The sequence below is a fragment of the Mytilus edulis genome, chromosome 2 (assembly GCF_963676685.1).
Source record: "Mytilus edulis chromosome 2, xbMytEdul2.2, whole genome shotgun sequence".
NCBI classification, from domain to species: Eukaryota; Metazoa; Mollusca; class Bivalvia; order Mytilida; family Mytilidae; genus Mytilus; species Mytilus edulis.
The window spans coordinates 104613485-104635309 of record NC_092345.1 but is presented as its reverse complement, the minus strand read 5'-3'; the positions used below and the strand labels follow the sequence as shown (position 1 = coordinate 104635309).

At 32.3% G+C, this 21825-nt stretch overlaps 2 protein-coding genes across 4 annotated transcripts in view; both read right to left on the bottom strand.

Moving 5' to 3' along the window:
- LOC139513779 (uncharacterized) overlaps positions 1-5067 on the bottom strand; it is a 36587-nt gene extending 31520 nt beyond the window's left edge. For 2 of the 3 annotated variants that reach the window (XM_071302578.1, XM_071302577.1), the window contains exon 1: positions 4916-5045. The gene's annotated coding sequence lies outside the window, so the exon portion shown is untranslated. Of the gene's footprint in view, positions 1-4915 lie in introns of all 3 variants that reach the window. The other variant, XM_071302575.1, reaches the window with a different exon arrangement.
- A 3392-nt stretch (positions 5068-8459) lies between these two features.
- Positions 8460-21825, bottom strand: LOC139513790 (uncharacterized). Its single transcript, XM_071302597.1, has 9 exons — positions 21708-21825; positions 20472-20541; positions 16675-16776; positions 16032-16142; positions 15334-15375; positions 14457-14566; positions 11938-11995; positions 10650-10828; positions 8460-10251 (listed from the first exon to the last, which is right to left on the bottom strand). Exons 1-9 carry the CDS (start codon positions 21771-21773, stop codon positions 10123-10125), a joined length of 867 nt encoding a protein of 288 aa, XP_071158698.1. The 5' UTR covers positions 21774-21825; the 3' UTR covers positions 8460-10122.

The following is a 21825-nucleotide window of genomic DNA, read 5'->3' as shown; positions in this document are numbered from 1 at the left end:
GGCAATATCATAAAAACCATAACTGATGAACGGTGAAAGTGAAAATCATTAATATCAATTTTGATCTCCATTTTGCCATCAGTACCAACATTTGAAAAGCTTATGTTAAATGGTACATGAGAAAATGCAACAACATGAATGGAAAACCTATTTTTCGACCTTTCAAGGTCATAACTCCTGTACGGTAAAACAACATATTAAAATTTGAAAAGCTTTGGTGGAACAGTTAATGAGTAAATGCACTGACACGACTGGAAACGCCATTTTTCAATCTTTCAAGAACCATAACTCCTGAACGGTAAAAGTCAAAATCGTCAATATTGAACTTGACCTCCATTTTGTCACCAGTAACAACATATTAAAATTTGAAAAGCTTTGATTGAACAGTTCATGAGTAAATGCACGGACACGACTGGAAACACCATTTTTCAATCTTTCAAGAACCATAACTCTTGAACAGTAAAAGTCAAATTCGTTATTATTGAACTTGACCTCCATTTTGTCATCAGTAACAATATATTAAAATTTTGGAAGCTTTGGTTGAACAGTTCATGCGTAAATGCACGGACACGACTGGAAACGCCATTTTTCAATCTTTCAAGAACCATAACTTCTGAACGGTAAAAGTCAAAATCGTCATTATTGAACATGACCTTCATTTTGTTCTCAATAACAACACATTAATAATCTAAAAGCTTTGGTTGAACGGTTCATGAGTAAATGCATGGACAACATTTGGTTGCCACCCGCCTGACCGCCATACATCCCCAAATCAATAACCGACATTTTTGTCACAAAAATCCGGTTAAAAATCCAAATACCCAATTTTTTTAAATCCTTAAAGAGCAAAACAAGAATGTGTCCATAGTACACGGATGCCCCACTCGCACTATAATTTTCTATGCTAAGTGGACTGTGAAATTGGGGTAAATACTCTAATTTGGAATTTAAAGTAGAAAGATCGTATCATAGGGAACATGTATACTAAGTTTCAAGTTGATTGGACTTCAACTTCATCAAAAACTACCTTGACCAAAAACTTCAACCTGGAATTTGCACTATCATTTTCTATGTTCAGTGAATCGTGAAATTGGGGTCAAAACTCTAATTTGGCATTAAAATTAGAAAGATCATATCATAGGGCACATGTGTACTAAGTTTCAAGTTGATTGGACTTCAACTTCATCAAAAACTACCTTGACCAAAAACTTTAACCTGAAGCGGGACAGATGGACGAACAAACAGACGGACGGAGGGATGGACGAACAGACGCACGCACAGACCAGAAAACATTATGCCCCTTTGCTATCGTAGGTGGGGCATAATAAAAATCAAAGAGCTGAAAGCTCTAAAGAAAAATGACGCCACTGTCTCTAATATTGGGATAGTTTTTATGCAAGTCTTGATTTTCACATACAGTAATTAGTTTAACAATGCAACATGTCTCGTAAGCATATAATTGATATTCGTATATATGTCTGTGTGTGAAGTGAAGGTGACAACTGGCTGTTTTTTTAAGACAAATGAATAGGTCAAGACTACCTGAATTGTACAAATAAATACCGTAGAAAGGCTTGTATATTTCTCACTGGTACATAGTCTGAATCCGGTTCCGTTCGCGCCCACTCATGTTCGCCCCCTTTCACTTTCACACCCTAAATGTTCGCACCCAATCTTAATTGGTTTTGTGTTTAATAACTCTGTAAGCAAGTGTTTTCTTATAAGTATAATTGTTGTCATTGTCTCAAAATAAAGTGAGACAGCATTTTTATTTGTGTTGAATAAATCTTAATCATGTTTTGGATAGCGTATTGTTAAAAATAATAATAATCCTTTCTAATTAAAGTGGTATTTTGTCAACGTTTTATTTTGTGTTGAATAACTCTTTATCATGTTTTGGTTAGTGTATTGCTATAACTTTGTTTCATTGACTTCTTTCAAAATGAAGTGAGATTCTGACTATGTTTTTTTTCTGTGTGTTGAATAAATTTTATCATGTTTTGGTTATAATAGTGGATTGCTATATTTTGGTTCCTATATTTTATTGTTTCGTTGTTTCAGATCAAAGGGACCAAGCTGTTAAAAACAATTATCTTTTGTGTTTTTCCTTTAAAATCTTCAATGTTTTACTCATACCAAGCTATAAATACATTCGGTATTTACACCAAAGCAATTTAAAACAACAATCATGATTTTCCAATTATTCAACTTGAATTTGAATTAAAATTGAGCGCGAATGAGTAGAGTGCGAACGGACCTTGGGTGCGAACGTGCGAGGTGCAAACCTGCAAGGTGCGAAAGTGTATTGGGCGCGAACAGACCTGATACCACAAAATATTAAGTAAATAATCTTTTTGTTACTGTTATCAAAGGTCTAATGAAACTCAGGTAATTTCAAACATTTGTCAAAGAATTCTAGTCAAACCGGCACCTGGTTAAATTGGCACCTGGACAAATCAGCACCTGGTTAAATCGACACCTGATATAGTCAATTCGTCACCCATGTTAAATATATATTTTAACAGTATTTTAAGCAAAAAGAGTAAAAATAAGTAAGGGGTTGCCAGAATTTTTTTCAGTACAGTGTATTTAAGCAAAAAGAGTTAAATACTAACTTTCACATTTTTGGGTGTTCATTGTACATTTTGTATATATTTATTTTTCTCAACTAAATGACATTTTTGGTGTATTTTTAATGATATATATATGAGTAGTCAAAATAATTATTACGTCTGGCAAGGCTTTTTTAATTTTATTCTGGGACACCTTTCTATGACCGCAAGGCTATGTTAATTTGTTTCTGGGACGCCTTCCTAAGAAAGCCTTCATACGAACTTCGTAGGAAGACGTCACAGAAAAAAAATAAAATAGCCTTGCCAGACGTCATAATTATTTGGACTAATACATGAGATATTGGATATTTTTATGCATTATTTAAACCAGTTGAGCATTTTACAGGATTGTTTGTTTAATGCTTTTTAAACTTTACTGAAAAAAAACACCTTAAATTTGCTTATTATTTGGCATGAAAGTTTGATTTATTGAAAGGGGCTCATAGTTTTCCATTTTTTTTTTAATAATTGTCTAATTGTTAAATCAACAGCTTGGGTAAGGGTTTCGTTGTTTACCTAAATACACAACAACATATTCACTATGTACTTGGTAACAGTTATTAATTAATTGAATAGAAAATATTATAACAAATATTATTGGATGCCGAATTGACGTCAAATAGGTGCCGATTTGACTAGATGCCAATTTAACCAGGTGCCGACTTGACTTGTACGTTTCAATTCCTCTGCGATCGTTTGCGGTATTTTCTTGAGAAAAACCTATTTTCCATCATCCAAGAGAAGAAGAAACTGCTTGAAAATGATTCTGGAACGCTTCATGATTGTTAAAATAAGTTAAATTCACTCAAAAAACAATTTTAAAACTTGCGATGTTTAAACAGGAAGTTTCAAAAGCACGTGTAAAAAATGAAATTAACCGGTGAGAGTGGAAATCCGTACATAACAGATATCACTATAGTACGACTTTGAAAGCAAAACAGTTCCATCCTTTTGTAAAACAGTCTTTAATATACCTATCACATTAATGTTTGAAGGGTATTAAGCTTATTCAAACCATAAAAGTCGGTATGAAACACCAAAACGGAATGAACAATAACCGATTACGTTTTGTAGTTTACAAATTCTAAACTGGTTCCCATCAAACTACAACACTATGTCCGAGTGTAGTGGAATACAAGCAGAAACCAGTTAGTTTGTAAACTGGTTCCTGGCTGATTACTACACAATGACCTCTCATGCATAATTAATGATAACACAAGCAGATTCCAGTTTGTATAGAAAATAGTAAATACGAAACCAAGCGCGGTAGGCAGAGAAATGTAATGAAGTTCAGGTCGCCAGTAATGGAACAATGACTGCGTCATTTTCCAAAAAGATGAAAATTATTATATAAGTTGCTTAATTAATCAATTAAATGCAGAATTCACCAACTAAATCCTGAAATATATGTGCAGATTTGACTTTTCTATAGGTGCTAAATAATAAGCAGATGTAATAATAAATAAATAAGCTTAATTTAGACATGTTAGAGTTGATAAAGTATACAAGCAGAGACAACATACAATGAGCTTCTGGAAAGTTTATCATCTAAATTTGGATGTAGTATCTAGTTTCCATCAACATGTTATTTATATTGCTATGTATAGTTTTGTATACATTTATATGATGTGTAAAATTGTAATTCTACCCATTGTATATAAATTATTTGTCTCTATAATGTTATATTTCAGAAATAAAATTATGTGTGCTTTTTTTTTAATATTAGCAGAACTTGTAAAGCGATTTCATTATACAAGATCTGCGACTCATAAACAACTGAATATCAGGGTCATATATGTCCAAAAAGATTTCTAAGTTTTAACAAATACATAGATATAGGAAGATGTGGTACATTTATGAGTGCCAATCAAACAACTCTCCATCCAAGTAACAATTTATAAAAGTTAAATAACCATGCATGTATGAGACTTTCAGGGGCAGATCCAGCCAATTTTAAAAGGGGGTCCAACCCAGGACAAAAACATTGATCTTCAAAGAAAAAAGGGGTAGTTAAAACTCCTGGAATCCCAAATCTCCTACAATTGATTTTTGTCATATCTTAGCAAGAACTGTTAGAACTAAAACACTTTTTAAATATAGATATATTTGCTGACTTTAAATGAAATTTACCTACATTTTTCTATAATCAGCAGCCAAAGTTATTATATATGCATACCAATGTATTATGAAAATGAAAGTGGCTTATTAGTGCCAGCAATTTTATTACTGGTTATACAAATATTATGAATTGCCACATGTATATTCTAAGCTTCTTACTTTAAAAATAAAAATAACTTACTAACATATAAATCATTCAATCAATTGAAAACTATGTCTGTTTTAGGTTTCAGAGTTGCCAATAGCTGTATAAGTTGGACTGTAAATAGCCTACAGTAAACAGGTTAGCCCAAGATATTTTTCCTTATAGGGGATTTCCCACATAGAGTTATCTCCCGGTATTATTAGAATAGCTAAAACATGTATAACAGTTCCGACCTTAATATATATATTCAATATTTTCAGTGTTTATATCTATTTTCGAGTTATGTTTAGCATAATCATTATGAAATTACAAATTAAAAAAAAAGTTCTTTTTGTGTCTGTTAATCTTTGATATACAATGCGGTCCGAGTACACAGTTATTTCGTAGTGCATTTCTTTTAGACAATAAATGAAAATTTTAAAAATCTCACCTGCGCTTTCTCAATAATATTTTTACAGTGTGTTGTACTACTTTTGGGACAAATTATATCAAAATTATAGAAAACTTCATCAGCTCTTACTCAAAATATGGACAATTTTATGTTATTAAGGGGTCTTGAAATCTTTTGACAGCTTCTGAAGTGCTAATTTTTTACCTTTTTCAGCTGGACCTAATCACTACTTTACATTAATATTTATGACCCAAATTTTTTTTTACAGTGTCATTTCACCCCCTACTTGCTATATGAGGCATAAAACATGGAGAAATAAATTTGGAAGGGGTATAAAAAAAAATTGTCAAGTAACACACTGTCCGCACTAAGGACTATATTCGTGGACAAAGAAAATCAAAGGACGATAACTGTGTATTCAGACCATGCATATTTATAACAAAAATTAGTTCACAAGAAGTCTTTTTAGAATAAGTCTTCTGATATAATAAGCAATAGGAGGTTTTTGGGTAAAGATTGCATGATTTCTAAATCTTCCAAGGTTTATCATTAATTTTGAGATGCACTTAATATAGTGCATTGATCAAAACATTCTAAACATCCTGTCAATGAAATATATATAAAAAAGAAAATTTGATATGATTGCCAATGAGACAACTCTCCACAAGAGACCAAATGACACAGAAATTAACAACTATAGGTTACCATACGGCCATCAACAATGAGCAAAGCCCATACCACATAATCAGCTATAAAAGGCCCTGAAATGACAATGTAAAACAAGCGGCCTAATTTATGCACAAACAAGAATGTGTCCTCAGTACACGAATGCCCCACTCGCACTATCATTTTCCATGTTCAGTGGACCGTGAAATTGGGGTAAAAACTCTAATTTGGCATTAAAATTAGAAAGATCATATCATAGGGGACATGTGTACTAAGTTTGAAGTCGATTGGACTTAAACTTCATCAAAAACTACCTTGACCAAAAATTTTAACCTGAAGCGGGACAGACGGACGGACGGACGGACGCACGCACAGACCAGAAAACATAATGCCCCTCTACTGTCGTAGGTGGGGCATAAAAATTAGCAAAAAAACAAATATGTAACACATAAACAAACAACAACCACTGAATTACAGTCTGCTGACTTGGGACAGGCACATACATACAGAAAGTGGCGGGGTTTGTTTGGATATTCAGTTGCAATATGATCTTGTCATGAAAATTACAAAACTTGTGCATGGTGCAGTAATCTGTTCTAAAAATGTCATTGTTAAAGTAAACTGTAAAATTTGAGTTATCTCCCTTTGTCCATATATACCGGTAATTGTAGTTGAGTCAATTACAAACTATATTTTTACAATGCCATGTTTTATTCTAACCCCCAATGAAAAATTAAAGCAATATTTACCCATCTGTGCATGCAGGCACTTTTATTTAGGTTTAAGTTAGTGTTTTTCTATGTCTTTCTTCACATGTTTAATCCAACTCTACTGATGTCTAAGAGTATGAACTCAGAACCTGGGTTTTTGATCCTTTATGTTATGTATCTGTATGTAATGTGATATTAAAGGCATCTTTATTGGGCCCTTAAATAGGGCACTCTCAAATATTCTGGTAACAGCATCTGTTAATGTAAGGTATGCTATTTACACAAAAAGTTACAAACATGACATGTTCCACTAACATCAAGAGAGTTTTGTCAGAAATTCTCCAACTTTTGCTAAATGTTGAAAAGTTTTAAAGCAGAGCATAAGCAGAGCATAACTTTGTGGTATCAATTTCTTGCCTGATATTATGGTTATATACTAGCGTTCCACAATAAATGTACAGAGGGTCGCTTCAATATATTGCCTGCCTTGGTATTGTGCTAGTTGGGAATGTCACTTTTGTAGGGATTGCTCAAATATCTTGGTCACAGCAAAAACAGGACAATTGACTTAAATTTGCCTACTGTAAATTCAGAAATTTTTGCGTGCGTTTCATATTGCGATTTTGTCATGTTAGACTAAAATACGATTTAAATTTTTGTGATATTTAGAAAAATCCTGTTTGATTCACATCAAAAATTTCAAAATGCTAGTTTTAATTTTTTGCAATGATAACCCTGTCCCATTTTTTGCAAAAATAAAAACATCACAATGATTTCTGATTTTACAATTTATTTTTCAATTACTATTGATGAAAGTTGAGTAAATCATAAAATGTATAGTAGGTATATATTAAATTCTGAAAATTGTTACCCTTTCAGATCTCTTCCATCTATATGGGTTTTCAAGATAATTGACAAAATTTTTCTGATCCATTTTAAGGAGGATCGCGGGTACAAAAATTTCAGCAAAAAAATAAATATTTTTTTTTTCATTACAAATTTTATTTACTACACTATTAGTCATTACTTTATGATATGGTACAAAAATCACCCCAAAAAATCGATTTTAGTTTTGCCTCAGATGACTTTTAAAATGTTTATATCATTGAAAAAGTTCCAAATTATCTCCCTTTGGTGCAAAAAAGCCATTTTTTGGCATTAAAATTGAATATCTTTTTTAACTCCATGACCTATATTTTTTATTATTGTTATCAAATCAGCTGTACATAAACTAAATAATTGTAAAATTAAAGCGATTTCTGTAATTAGGTTCTTTTTTTATTTCGATATTACCTCTATTTCTCCTATTAGCTCAACAGAAAAAGGACATTAACAAAAATGTATGCTTCTTTAGGAGGCAGATTGTGAGCTTAAATGAAGGGCGACCCCATTTTTTTATTTCATTTTTCTATTGAGTATATGATAAATTAATTTTTATAACAAAATATATGCGAAATCCTATATTAGATTTTTTTTTTATTTATACCCGCGAGCCCCCTTAAGGCAAGTTTGCCATGTCAGTTGGCAGGCAGGATAATCGGACACATTTATTAATTAGACTCAACTGTATTGATAAAGTTAGGTTCCGAATGACTGAGTAAATTTAGAGAAGATTTAAGTAAATGTTTACAGCCGTTTGAAAACAACGAAAAGAAAGAAGGTGACAAGGATGACCGATGAAGGAATCCAACCAATGAGAACACACCACCTGACCCAAAAAGTAACTGACAGATTGATATAATCGGGAAGTTGTGTACATGGTATGATCTGATTTCTGGAATAAGTATAGTCTGTAGAGATACAAAATCCAAACAAAAATCTTTTCGATTTTTAATTAAAATATATTTTTGTATATATAAAAGCTAGATTATTTCATGTATAAATCTAAAACAGAACATTATTAAAACAATATATAAATAACAATACAAATCAAAATATCACAGTTTGCATAGAAATTAATTACATTATTTTGCACTGGAGTGAGGTTGAATTTCTTTAAACTCCAGTCACCTTACCCTAAATATGCATTAAGAAGTAAAAAAAAAAAACTTTTTCTCACACAATAAGTAGAAAACCTTGTTAGTCACACTATAAATATGTTTCATTTAACAGTATGACAAATTTACACATGACCAGCATAAGCTCTGAGGGGATGTGTTAATAAAAATCATAAAGGCATAAAAGTGTAAAAGGGCAATAACTCTTTAACAAAAAAAAGGATCATCTACTTAACTATTATTTCAGGAGATCCACTTAACAAAATGGATGGGCAGATTATAAAAAAGAAGTATTAAATTTTTTTTAGACATTGTCCTTCTTTTTAAAGATATTTTCTGTATAAATATAGAATGAAAGTCTTTTTCACGCATCAAAGATTTTCTCTTTTAGTTTTGGCAAGGGGAAACAACTTTTATTAAAGATGTTAAAACATGATATTACTAGAATCAATACCTTTTACATTACTGTATAAACAAAATAAGAGAAAAATGTTTAACAAAACTTGAAACCATGTATTTAGCATTGAAACAGGGGAATTCGATTATCATAAAAAGATCATAATTTTGCAACTGTATAGTTCAATTAAAATTGAAAATGGAAATGGGGAATGTGTCAAAGAGACAACAACCCGAACATAGAACAGACATCACACAGTATAACAACAGTTTGGTCCCATTGGTCAAAATTTCTCAGCAGGTAGAAATAAATTGGTAAAAAACAAAACTGCAGAATACAAATGATGATATTATATGATTGTCTTCTTATTGAGTGAAACAAAATACAAAACATGATGTCAGGAATAGATAAAAAAAAATACTGTTCAGGGAAGATAATCTGAATGAACTGTTGTGCAGATAGAATAGAAGTGTGTTTAAGACACAAATCCTTCAAATTTTTGAGTTACAATCATTGCATAACATCATTAAATAAGTCTACAAAGAAGAACATGAAACTTTAAAGAAGAATCTGTCAAAATATTTTGTACAAAATGTCAGAATGGAAATTGATGGCAGATCTAATACTTTTCTTATTTCTTCAAATGCTTTGGGGAAAATAAATAAATCAATCTTAAATACAAGGATAGAAACAAAACTATAAAATAAAAAAAAAAACATCATGTAAAATATGTAAAAGTTGATTGTCGTATGCTTTCATTAACTTGCATGATTTCTAAAATCTGAAAATACAGCAATTTAAGAACACATATGGCTGTGCATGAGATTCATTAAAAGTGGTTTAATTATTCCAAATTCAATAAATAATTTGAAAGCACATCATTTAAATGCTGTAACAAATGGCAAAATGCTACCTCCTCCAAAATTACATTCCTATTCATTCAACTGTATTGTAAGTTGTCTATAAGTCACACATTAAAATGCTGGAAACAGTACACCACCACACTTAAAACTTTGTGGAGGCAATAACAAATGATAATAAAATTAGTTACTCTGTTGTTTTAACAAGAAATGGCTATACAGTTTATTAATGCTGACTTTTATAATGTAGCTCAGTCTGTTCCCAATCAAACAATGGATTCTGATATGATATATTGCCTTCTTCTGTTTTAGAAACCATTTCAGAATAGAATCTAGGTGTATCCTTTTCTTCTTTCTACCAATATAAAAGAAATAAAACTGGTTACAGATCTGACTTTCTTCCTGAGTTTAAATAAATAAGAATTTATAGTTTGTCTAGATGGTTAATGACCTTTAACAACAGGAACTTATTGATACCTGTTATAATCTGTGAAAACTACATCAGGTCACATAATTCAATTCCAACTACTCCAAATTGAAAGAAATTACAAATTAGTCTACCTTCACATTGATTTCATTATTTTCTTAATGTTGGACCAATAAGTTTTATTGTTTCAATTCATCCATTCATTTGCCGAGGCTGTATATTATTGTAAGGAAAAGTAAATTTAGTGGGAAATGATTAAAAAGGTGTAGTTTCTAAAGTATGATATATAATGGTGAAATAACAGTTAGTGAGGTACAGAAATCTACCTGAATTGTTTTGAAACACTGATTAACGACATCAGCTAGATATTCCACCTGGTCTGTAACAACTGTTATGGTTTCATCCATTAATTTATCATCGATGTAAACAAATATCATCCTTTTTTGGAGGGCTTCATATGTCCAATGTTTAACACAGAACCATGGTAACACTGTCACATCAACATCTGAAATTTTAAATATCCAAGAGTTATAAAAATGCCAGATTACTTTCATATCAACATTGAAGTAATTGCCAAAAAAAAAGAAAAACTATTTTGCATGCAAAAACTAGATGTGTCATAACGACATGAATGGCCCCATCTCAAAAAAAAGAAAAATCTGCTATTTCAACAACACATGTGGACACAAACATGATGGTAGTCTCACGTATACAAAAAACTCAGCTCATAATCTGAAGGCGTATAGAAAAAAGAGTATAACGTGTGATTTTCAACAATTTTATCATAAACCCTTAATTTCGGCAAAAATCAGCAGGGCGGAACTAAACTTAAACTTGATCTATAACTCATCATGGTGAACTGACATACCAAAATCCAGCCCAATATCTAAAGGTGTTTAGAAAAAAAGTACGAATAACTGTGATTTTCAACAATTTATCAAAGTCTAAAGCCAGTAATTTCGTCAAAAATTAGCATATCTGAAGATGTTTAGAAAAAAACTCAGTATAATGGTTTGTTGTGGAATGACAGAATGACGGACAAGGGTAAAACTATATGGCACCGACAACTTTGTTGCAGGGCCATAAAATAAGTAAACTTCTCGTGGATTGAAGAAAAATTGTATTTCTTTTGAAAACTTTTCTTACTAGTCTATCTAAGAAATTCCTACTTCCTTAAACATTTGAATATTTGGTGTGCCTTTACCAACACAATCCATGAACATTTGAATGCAAAGAAGTATAATGAATCCACAGTATTAAAAGTCTTTGCTTTGAAAGTCTTTCTTATATTAATTAATGACTTATCTCCCTGCTATATATAAAGCTGAACGTACTGTATAGACACTAAGTCTATTGTTCAAGTTTGAATGTTGACCTCTTGATGTCATTTTTCCACAACTTCAATGATAATTCAGGGGACTTGTTGGTATACATATCACACATTGCAACAATCCAGTCGTAGTCATCAGACATGTTGTGTATTTTGTGCTAGAATATTTTCAGTGTACAGTCAAAATAAATAACAGGTTTGTCCAGTTTAATTCAGGGAAGGGCAGCCCCACTGATCCTTCTTGTTAATACAGTTTGTGAATAAAAAGATATAATATAATTTACCTTGTGTATTAATCTTCAGATGAGAGACATTTACTTGAACATGGCACCTACATTCATCCTACAAATTATAAAGATGGATTACAAAACAGTGACTTCATAATTTTCAAAAAATATTTTATTATCAAAGAATAGCTTAATTGCAGAATGTTTGTCTTTTCATCACTTTTCTTTTGAATATTGGCCATGTAGTTTCTGGTATTTTTTTTTAACTTAATGTTTAAAAAAAAATAAAAAAATTCTATGTCAATTTATCTCTTGTGAGAGTTGTCTGATTTGCGACATACCACATGTTCTTATTACTTTCAATTGAATTGATTAAAATGTCTTTCATATAGATGAGGGTTTGTTGATGTTTTTTTTAGTCATTGGGTTTCTGTCTTATTTACATACAACCCAAATCATCTTTTACTCATATCCAATCTAATACATGTGTTAACAAGAAGTAATTGTAACAGGATGCTGTTACGAAGTCTCCCAAACAAAGCTCCCATAACTCGCCATTCATATGGTCCCATGTTCATTTCATTTGATTTTTTGTCCCATACAAGAATATATATGGCTTACAAGTGGGGATCTCCACCATTTACACGTATTCAAACAGGAGGGGGTGGTGATGACCCCCAGGGACTTTACCTACATTTCATTTGATTTGTTTTATTGTCCCATACAAGAATATATATGGTTTAGGGGTGGGGATCTGGACCGTTTACAAGAGAATAGTACATTCTCAAATTGAACAGGGTGGGGGTGACCCCAAGGAACTTCCATTTAATTTCATTTTGATTAGTTTTATTGTCCCATACAAGAATATATATGGTTTAGGGGTGGGGATGTTGACCGTTTACAAGTTTTCAAACAAGAGGGGGTGGGGTGACCCCCTAGGGACTTCCCTTTTATTTCATTTCATTTGTTTTATTGTCCCCTACAAGAATATATATGGTTTAGGGGTGGGGATCTGGACCGTTTACAAGATAATAGCACATTCTCAAATTGAACAGGGTGGGGGCGACCCCCAGGAACTTCCCTTTAATTTCATTTGATAAGCCTTTTTGTCCCATACATGAATATATATGGTTTAGGGGTTGGGATGTTGACCGTTTACAAGTTTTCAAACAAGAGGGAGTGGAGTGACCCCCTCAGGACTTCCCTTTTATATCATTTCATTTGTTTTATTGTCCCCTACAAGTATATATATGGTTTAGGGGTGGGGATGTTGACCGTTTACAAGTTTTCACACAAGAGGGGGTGGGGTGACCCCCTCAGAACTTCCCTTTTATTTCATTTTCATTTGTTTTATTGTCCCCAACAAGAATATATATGGTTTAGGGGTGGGGATCTGGGCAGTTTACAAGAGAATAGTACATTCTCAAATTGAACGGGGTGGGGATGACCCGAAGGAACTTCCATTTAATTTCATTTGATTAGTTTTATTGTCCCATACAAGAATATATATGGTTTAGGGGTGGGGATGTTGACCGTTTACAAGTTTTCAAACAAGAGGGGGTGGGGTGACCCCCTAGGGACTTCCCTTATATTTCATTTCATTTGTTTTATTGTCCCCTACAAGAATATTATATATGGTTTAGGGGTGGGGATCTGGACCGTTTACAAGATAAAAGCATATTCTCAAATTGAAGGGGTGGGGATGACCCAAGAGGACTTCCCTTTAATTTTAATTTGATTAGTTTTATATCGTCCCATTCAAAAATATATGAGGTTTAGGGGTGGGGATCTGGACCGTTTACAAGATAAAAGCATATTCTCAAATTGAAGGGGTGGGGATGACCCCCCAGGGACTCCCCCTATATTTCATGTGATTTGTTTTATTGTCCTTTAATCATTTCTGAAGACTATATGTATCTATCACTTACAGTTTTCAAGTTATATTCATTTGGAAATTGTAGAAAATAAAATCCTATAGGGTTCTATAGTAAACCCCTCCCTTCTTTCTGCCCCCCAAAATACCCCTTAATAGACCCCAATGCACAAACTAAAGATTGATGGCTCACCTAGACATATTAGTCTTACATTCTATGAAACCCTAAGTTAATCTGACCAGGGGTTGTGGAGAAACGCTGCGGACTTATTTAATTTTTAATGTGACATTTTTAATGTGGCGGAAGAAAAAGAAAAAGAAAAAGAAGAAGAATAATAAAAATAATAAGAACTGAGCAAAAACAATAAGTCTCCAAACTTTGTTTGGGAGACTTAATAACAAAAAGAAGAGAATTTAAGGTGCCAATAGAAAATTATTGGAAGCTCTATTAAAAAAAAAGTTAAAAACAAATTTTGGCAAAGTTCTTTTTGATAAAAATAAGAAGATGTGGTATGAGTGCCAATGAGACAATTCTCTATCCAAGCCACAATTTGTAAAAGTGAACCATTATAGGCCAAAGTACGGTGTTCAACACAGAGCCTTGGATCACACCGAACAGCAAGCAATGCATTTTACTTAAAACATCAGAAATCCTTAAAAAAAAAGTAATTGTAAAAATGATTTGGACTTATGATTGTATTACCTCATTCTTTAAAACTACACAGTCTTCTAGATGTACATCAAAATAATCTGGTATGGAATGACACAATAATATATATTTCTCTTCACACCTGAATCTTTCGTCAGAATATTCTACAAATATAAACATTCATGCTCTCATAAGAATATTCTACAAATATAAACATCTACATATTTTCAAAGGGAATAAAAGATAATATTGAGATAAAAATGTATGGTATTACAAAAGGTATGCTATGGCAGTATTTCCTAATAAAAACGTTCCCATTTTATGCTGTTTTTGCCCAAAATCTAAAAATGTACAATATTTATATAAATAGAAATTTAAACAGAATAAGTTAATAGCTAGACAATGTCTACAGAATGGAGTTGATTGGGGATTTTCCAAAATTTAGACTTATTTAAAAATCTTGTCTTGCAGATTAGTTTTGCAGTCTAATGTTTCTTTATTCCACTTTTCAAGATAATAGAAAAAAGAAGTAAAATTTGTCATCTTAGGGCAATAATTCCAATTAGAAATTGTCTGATAGTTTTGATGTAAGCAGATAATTTGTAGAGTTCAACATTTCTGCCCAGGTCACAGATTTTGTTAATTTATAGCTGTTTTCAAATTAGTAGACAAAGCATTCATTCTACCTCTATGTTCTATTTTTATCCATGTTGGTGATTTTGATTGACAGGCAGGGTCATTGGAGACTTTTTTAAAACTAGATACCCCAATGATGACTGTAACCAAGTAGTTTCAGAGGAGATGATCTTTGTGAAAGTCAACAGATGACAACAGCAGCCCCAAGTGATGGGAAAGCTCACATGGCCCTGTTGGCCAGGTGAGCTAAAAAAAGTAATTTTGATATTAAAAGTCATTTTTTGATGTAACATACCTTCAAGTAAATCTATCTGATCAGTACTTGGTTTCAAGAAACCTATAAATAAAATGAATCACCGTTTATTTTGGTAAATATATTAAAATATTTTTCAGAGCATTTATTTCTTGCATTTAAACAAAAAGAAATATCACAAAATTATGGCCTTCTTTTACTTTAGGGGTCCCAACTTATATAGAGCTATACAAAACTATCCTTATCCCCAAATCTTACCCTAACCCATACCTAAACCTTACACTAGCCCATACCTAAATTTTACCCTAACCCATACCTAAACCTTACACTAGCCCAAAATGATATCAAAAAAGATTTAATGATCAGATGTTTGCATATTTTGTAGTCATTCTGTGAAATAGTGAAAGTATATCATAGTTTATTTTATTTGTATTTACTGTGATTTAAAAAAAGAAAAAATCTAAATCTTTAAAAAATGCTGTGTTTTACATGTCAAATTTCTTTTGCTCTACAAGAGGCTCAAAGGAGCACATATACCTCATTTGGCATTCATCTATAATACTGACTGATTTTTCTGTGAGATTTAAAGAGAGAACATGCTTTGAAATAAAAAAGAGGCTAATATATGAAGGAGAAAAATTGTTATTCTGTCTCTCTGAAACCATACTGGATATTTCATTCTGTCTCTCAGATTTATATACTACTGAGGATATTCTTTTCTATCTCTAAAATTTACATACCATTTTCGATATTCCATTCTGCCTCTCTAAAAATCAAGTGACAGGCTACCGTATCCTTTAACAACTTCTTTTCAGTTCTAGCATCAAAACACCATTTCCTTATGAATAAACCTGAAAAATTACAGCTTTATCAATATATATATACTTGATTTATACACAATGTTTTGAAATTCTTTCTAAATTAAAACATGTAATTTGTTGATCTATAATATCAAGTAATTAAACATTCTGGTTTTTATTCAACTTGATCATCCAGCGTCTTAGTGATTGTCATTGTGCAGGATAACCTAGAACGTCAGTGCTGATAGTCAAATATGAGAATTAAATTTGCCAAATAATTCGTGCAATAGAGCATCATAGTTTTCCAACCACTTGTTGAACATTTGAACAGAAGTGACGGTACCCCTAAATGCACGAATGACGTTCATTAAAACCACAGTTTTTGATGAAAATGCATAGAACTTCAAAGTTGTCTATTCTATTGTATTGAAGATTAATTAAGCGTTGGTTCACTGTTTAAATAAAATATAAATGCATTTTCTTTTACCTTACTATGTTTTCTCAATGTGAAATCTTTCTAAATAACAAGTCAAATCTACAAATTAAAATGTGGGATTATATTTTCCTTTTAATTATAACTTACCATCATGTGTTAAAGGGAGATAATCACAATTTCTCAGTCTTTTGTTCAACTTTTTTCCAAACAAAAATAAGGAAAAATGTTCAATGCTGGCTTGCTTCAAGTCTGAAATGTACACACCCAAAAAGCTATGACAATAAAACAACACAATTATTCAAAAAAATTGTAATAATTCAGCAGTATTTCTTATTTTGCATCAATGGTAGTGAATGCAGATTTAATTTAATTACTTAGTATGCATTTGGAAAAAACCAATTAATCAATGTCTTAACATCTTACCAGTTGCAAGCATTAAACCAAATTGAGACAGTATATCCATTCACAACAAACATAATCTGTGATGGGATAACTTCCCTTGGGTAGTAAATATGTTTGTGTACTTAACCAGCCATAATCTGTATAGCTAGAATATTACTCCTTTGACTCGTTCGATTAGAGCACACATTTATGGTTCATCATAACCTTTTGGCTAAAATGGCTGTATTTACACCCCAAATTTTACTCTGAGTACAGATTAACCTATACACCTGCAACAGTTTTAAGGGATGGCAGGAACTAGATATATAAATTTTAAATGCATTTTATGTTTCAGAAAATTATAAACTTTTCTAGATTTTGCTATCCATTTTTTTTCGTTCCTGCAGAAGGTGCAAAAATTAACTAAGTAGTGAAAACGATTGAGAAGCTCCCCTCATATAATCAATGTTGTGAGTAGTATTGATTTAAATGGACAATAGATGGACCAGAGACACCTGTAAACAATAGGTTATTTAACATGTTTAAACTGTGTAACTGAGTGGACCGTATCAAATGAAACTCTGGTGTTTGTTTATTTTGCTATCTTCTGCAGACTGGAAAAAAATGAACATCAAAATCCAGGTAAGTTTTTAATTTTCTGAAACGTAGACTTCATATAACTTTTATATATCTAGTTCCTGCCATGCCTTAAAACTTTCCTGGATGTACAAGTTTGTCTGTACTCATAGTAATTTTGGAGGTGTAAACACGGCCATATTTTTCAATTCCTTATGATGAACCTTAAAACATGTAGATCCTGGTCTCATATTAGAGAGATGAACATTTGATTTTCTAGAAATATTTTTACTTTACTGTATATTTGGTGCACAACTCAAAAATCCAAAGTGGTTAGAGATTATCTAGATAGAGTTTTAATAGTATAATTACTCCTGAGGTGGTGGAAATGTGACTGGGTTGCTTCCCTTGTGTAGTTGATATGTAACCAACCATAACTGTTTGAGCTTGGCAAGTGCTTCTTTAGCTTGGTGAGTTCTTAATTTGAACACAGAGGTTCTTTGTTTCCTGTTTGGAAGTCACAATCTAATGTACTGATGAGAATCATGCTCTACTGTTATAATTGGCACTTCAACAGGAAAAACCCAAGTGTTTAATAGTGATTGAATATGTTTAGCATGGGTTTGAAAAGTAAATTGTCATAAATGGTATAATGCCTCCTCTAAGATAGAAAGGGGGGAGTGTAACTGTGCTTCCCTTGACAATTTTATCGTCCTTCATCAGCTGCACTGTTGAATATTCGTTTAGTTAAGTTAGTAGAGCTGTGGCTACCTGTGCAGGGGTTAAGGATTACTTTGGGTAACAAATCAAGCTCTCCAGTTACAAGTCCAATCATTGGATGAAAACAATAGTATTCAAACATTAACAAGGCCGTAACTACCCTTGAGGCAAGTGAGGCAATTGCCTCACTAAAATTTCGACACTGATTTTTTTTTTTTATACATATACAACTATACAAATCCTTGATAAATATAATAGTCATTTGTTGTTCCGTCTCAACCTTAATTTCTATAACTTGTCATCATTCATTTTAAACTATTCTTCCTGGATATAACTCAGCATCTCAACGGGTGATGTTTCTCGATTACATTAAGCTAGTAACGATAATCATCATGGATCTTTAGTTAAAAACAGGCTCTTGCAGAAAAGGAAAAGCGACACTGAAGGTAAAGAAGGAATAATTCTAGTAAACTATTTTTTTTTTTGTGAACAGAGTCTGAGTATTGCATATAACTTCATTAGAACAATCAAAAACCGATAAGTAGACTGACAAATAAAGTACTGGTCTTCGGAAGAGGGCAGTCCTGTCTGCGTATTCATTTCTCCGTTTCACGAACTTTTGACAAATCAAGTACTGGGCATCGCAAGGGGGCAGTCCTGTCTACGTATTCATTTCACGAACTTTAAACTTTCTCTTTACAGATAAATGAAATATAAATAATATGAAACATGAAACATGAATGCATGGATTAGTTTTTATCCATGTTTCTTTAACCTTAAAAATTGAAAGAATATCCCATATTCCAATTTGATATTATTGAGGAATGGTAGAACCTTTAACACAGGATTTTGTCTTTACTGATTCGGGACTACGGAATTTCGTTTCTTTTAAAGGTGTCAGACCAATCACCTATCAGTTCAACCAAATTTTGCAATTTTCACAGCTTTCTAAATATTTTGCCTTAAGTTTAACTTCATAGAAACCAGGTATATCCTTAATTGTACATGTATCAGCTTTCTACATGCCAATTTTCACCATACCTTTAAAGCCTTCTAACAAAATAACTGACCATCAAACAGAGGTACTCCAAAACAAAAACCTGGTTTTCTGGAAATCTAAAATTAGTAAACTATGGAGCGCATTAATCCTCAATTTTTAATGCAAACTCATAGACAAGTAAATTTTGGCTCAAAATGATCTAGATATATTTCTCTTTCACCAAAAGTTTCATTTCTGCAAATTTGTTGGTTAGTTTAAGTAAACAAGGACATCAAAAGCACTATAGAGTAGGGCTACTTTTACATACGTTCTAAATTGGAGGGAGTAATTGGTGGTCTGACACCTAAATTCGAGGTTTCGGAATCGGACACCCCCAAACCCTAACCCCTAAATTTATAGATTCTGGAACTAAAATACCACCAACTATTTCCAGACATAATTTGAAATTACGGAACTATATTTACAAACGTCAAAAACTCCATTCCAATTCCCCATTACCCATATATACTTACTCTATAGATAGAATCATATACATGTATCTTATCTCATTCTATCCCTAGTTTGTCTACTCTTTGTCAGCATAAAAGCGAGTTTAATATTTTGTAACTGCGACTGGGTGATGGTGCTTACAGGAAAGCTTAATTCCCTTTTGCAAACAAAACTGTTACTACCGATGCTGCTACCGAATTGCTGATGGAGAAGGAATTGGAAGAAGACATTGATCATTGTGTTGATGATGATGTGCTACCTTTAGAAACACAGACTGCCCTGAAACAACTGAAAACTTGGAAAAGAGCATGCATGAGTGGCGAGAGATTGTGCGGTCTTGCCATGCTCCATGTTCATCGCGATAAGGATATCAGCAGACCAAATTATGATTCTGAAACGATTTGACTGAACCGGCCATAGAAAAATTTGGAAAACTCTACTGAATCGATATTTGTTCTATGTTCTGGCAGCAGACTCAAATCAGTGATATTTGGATGATTATCTTACATGTAAATTTAAATAAAGTTGTTAAAAATTGGTGTTAGTAAAAGTCTTAAAATATGAAAAATTTATATAAAAGTGTCCAAATTCAAAACATTATCAAACTCTCTAAAAATGCCTAGAATGCAGGATTTTGCACCATTCATTTCAAACCCTCAAAAAAAAAAAAATTCGTCTCGCTTCGCTCGGCTGAATTATTTTGCCTCACTAAGATAAGATGCATAGTTACTGCCTTGATTAAATAGTAGTACATAACAGGCCAATATATAATACATACTCAACATAAAAGTAGCTTTTTCAAAGACTTCATTTGTAGATATTCCGTCTTGATTCCTATACACTCTCACCTATAAATAAACCATCATATTACATAATTATATTACTGTAGTTTTATTTATTTTTATGGGTACCAATTTTCATTGATTGAGTAAACTTGCATTTTCATGGATATCTGATATCCTGGATTTGCATGAGAACTATTTTAACATTTAAATTTGAGGTTCACCTGTACCAATGATATCGATAAAAAATTGATACCCTATAAATAATATGAATCAACAGTGAGTTGTTTGTGTTTTCTGGTAAATTTGACCTCAAATCCAACAATACTTGGATTAAAATTTGATGATCAGTTAATTTACAACAACCATTGCATACTAATACCACCACAAACTCATACTAAAATTCATATGAAGCTGATTTTAAATGTTAAACATGCATTTTTCAATACAACTGAATTCATAAAAAAATAAATGGGGATTGTGTCCATGGGACACAGATGATGTCCCTACTTGCATATCATAATGTTATAAACATAATAAAGGGACTGAAGAACAGTAAAAGTGACCCTACCCAAATTTGTACTTGATCTAAGTTTGGTTGATGCAAATTTAATTTGGAGAATGGAAACAAAAAAAATCAGAATTTTTTCCATTTGTAAAGGGGCATAACTCTGGAAAATTTAGTGGCAACCCCAAAGTTCAAACTTGATCTGTATGTTGTGGTAAAAATCATTGTGTACAAGTTTACTGTATAGCATTTGGTGGAGGCAAACTAAAGTTAGAGAACAGAAACAAAGAATTCAGCATGCAATTTTTCCATATGTACAGGGGCATAACTATAGTAGAGCTGTCAAAATGACAACCCCAAAACTCAAACTTTGATCTGCATTTTGACTGGTAAGAAGCATTGTGTGTAAGTTTCATTGCATTTGGTTGAGGCAAACTAAAGTTAGAGAACAGAAACTTAAATTCGGCATTTTTTTCATTTGTAAAGGGGCATTAATATAACTCTAGAACAGTTGAAGTTACACGATACTTGATCTGTACTTTGTGGCAGAGACATATGTATATATGCCTCTGTTGGTGGTAATAAGCATTTAGTATAAGTTTCATAGCATTTGGTTGAGGCAAACTAATGTTAGAGAACGGAAACTAATAAAGGTCAGTTTTAGTATCTTGATTTCCTGACAACATGTCGACATAGTTTGCATCCTAACTAAATTTCACGGTACCTCTAGTTCTGGCCAGTTTTCATGGAGGGTCCGGACCCTAACTGGAACAAATTCTTGTAGTTCCATAGCTAATGTAAACTAGTCGCCATGTGATTCTATTTTTAGAGAAAAAAATCCC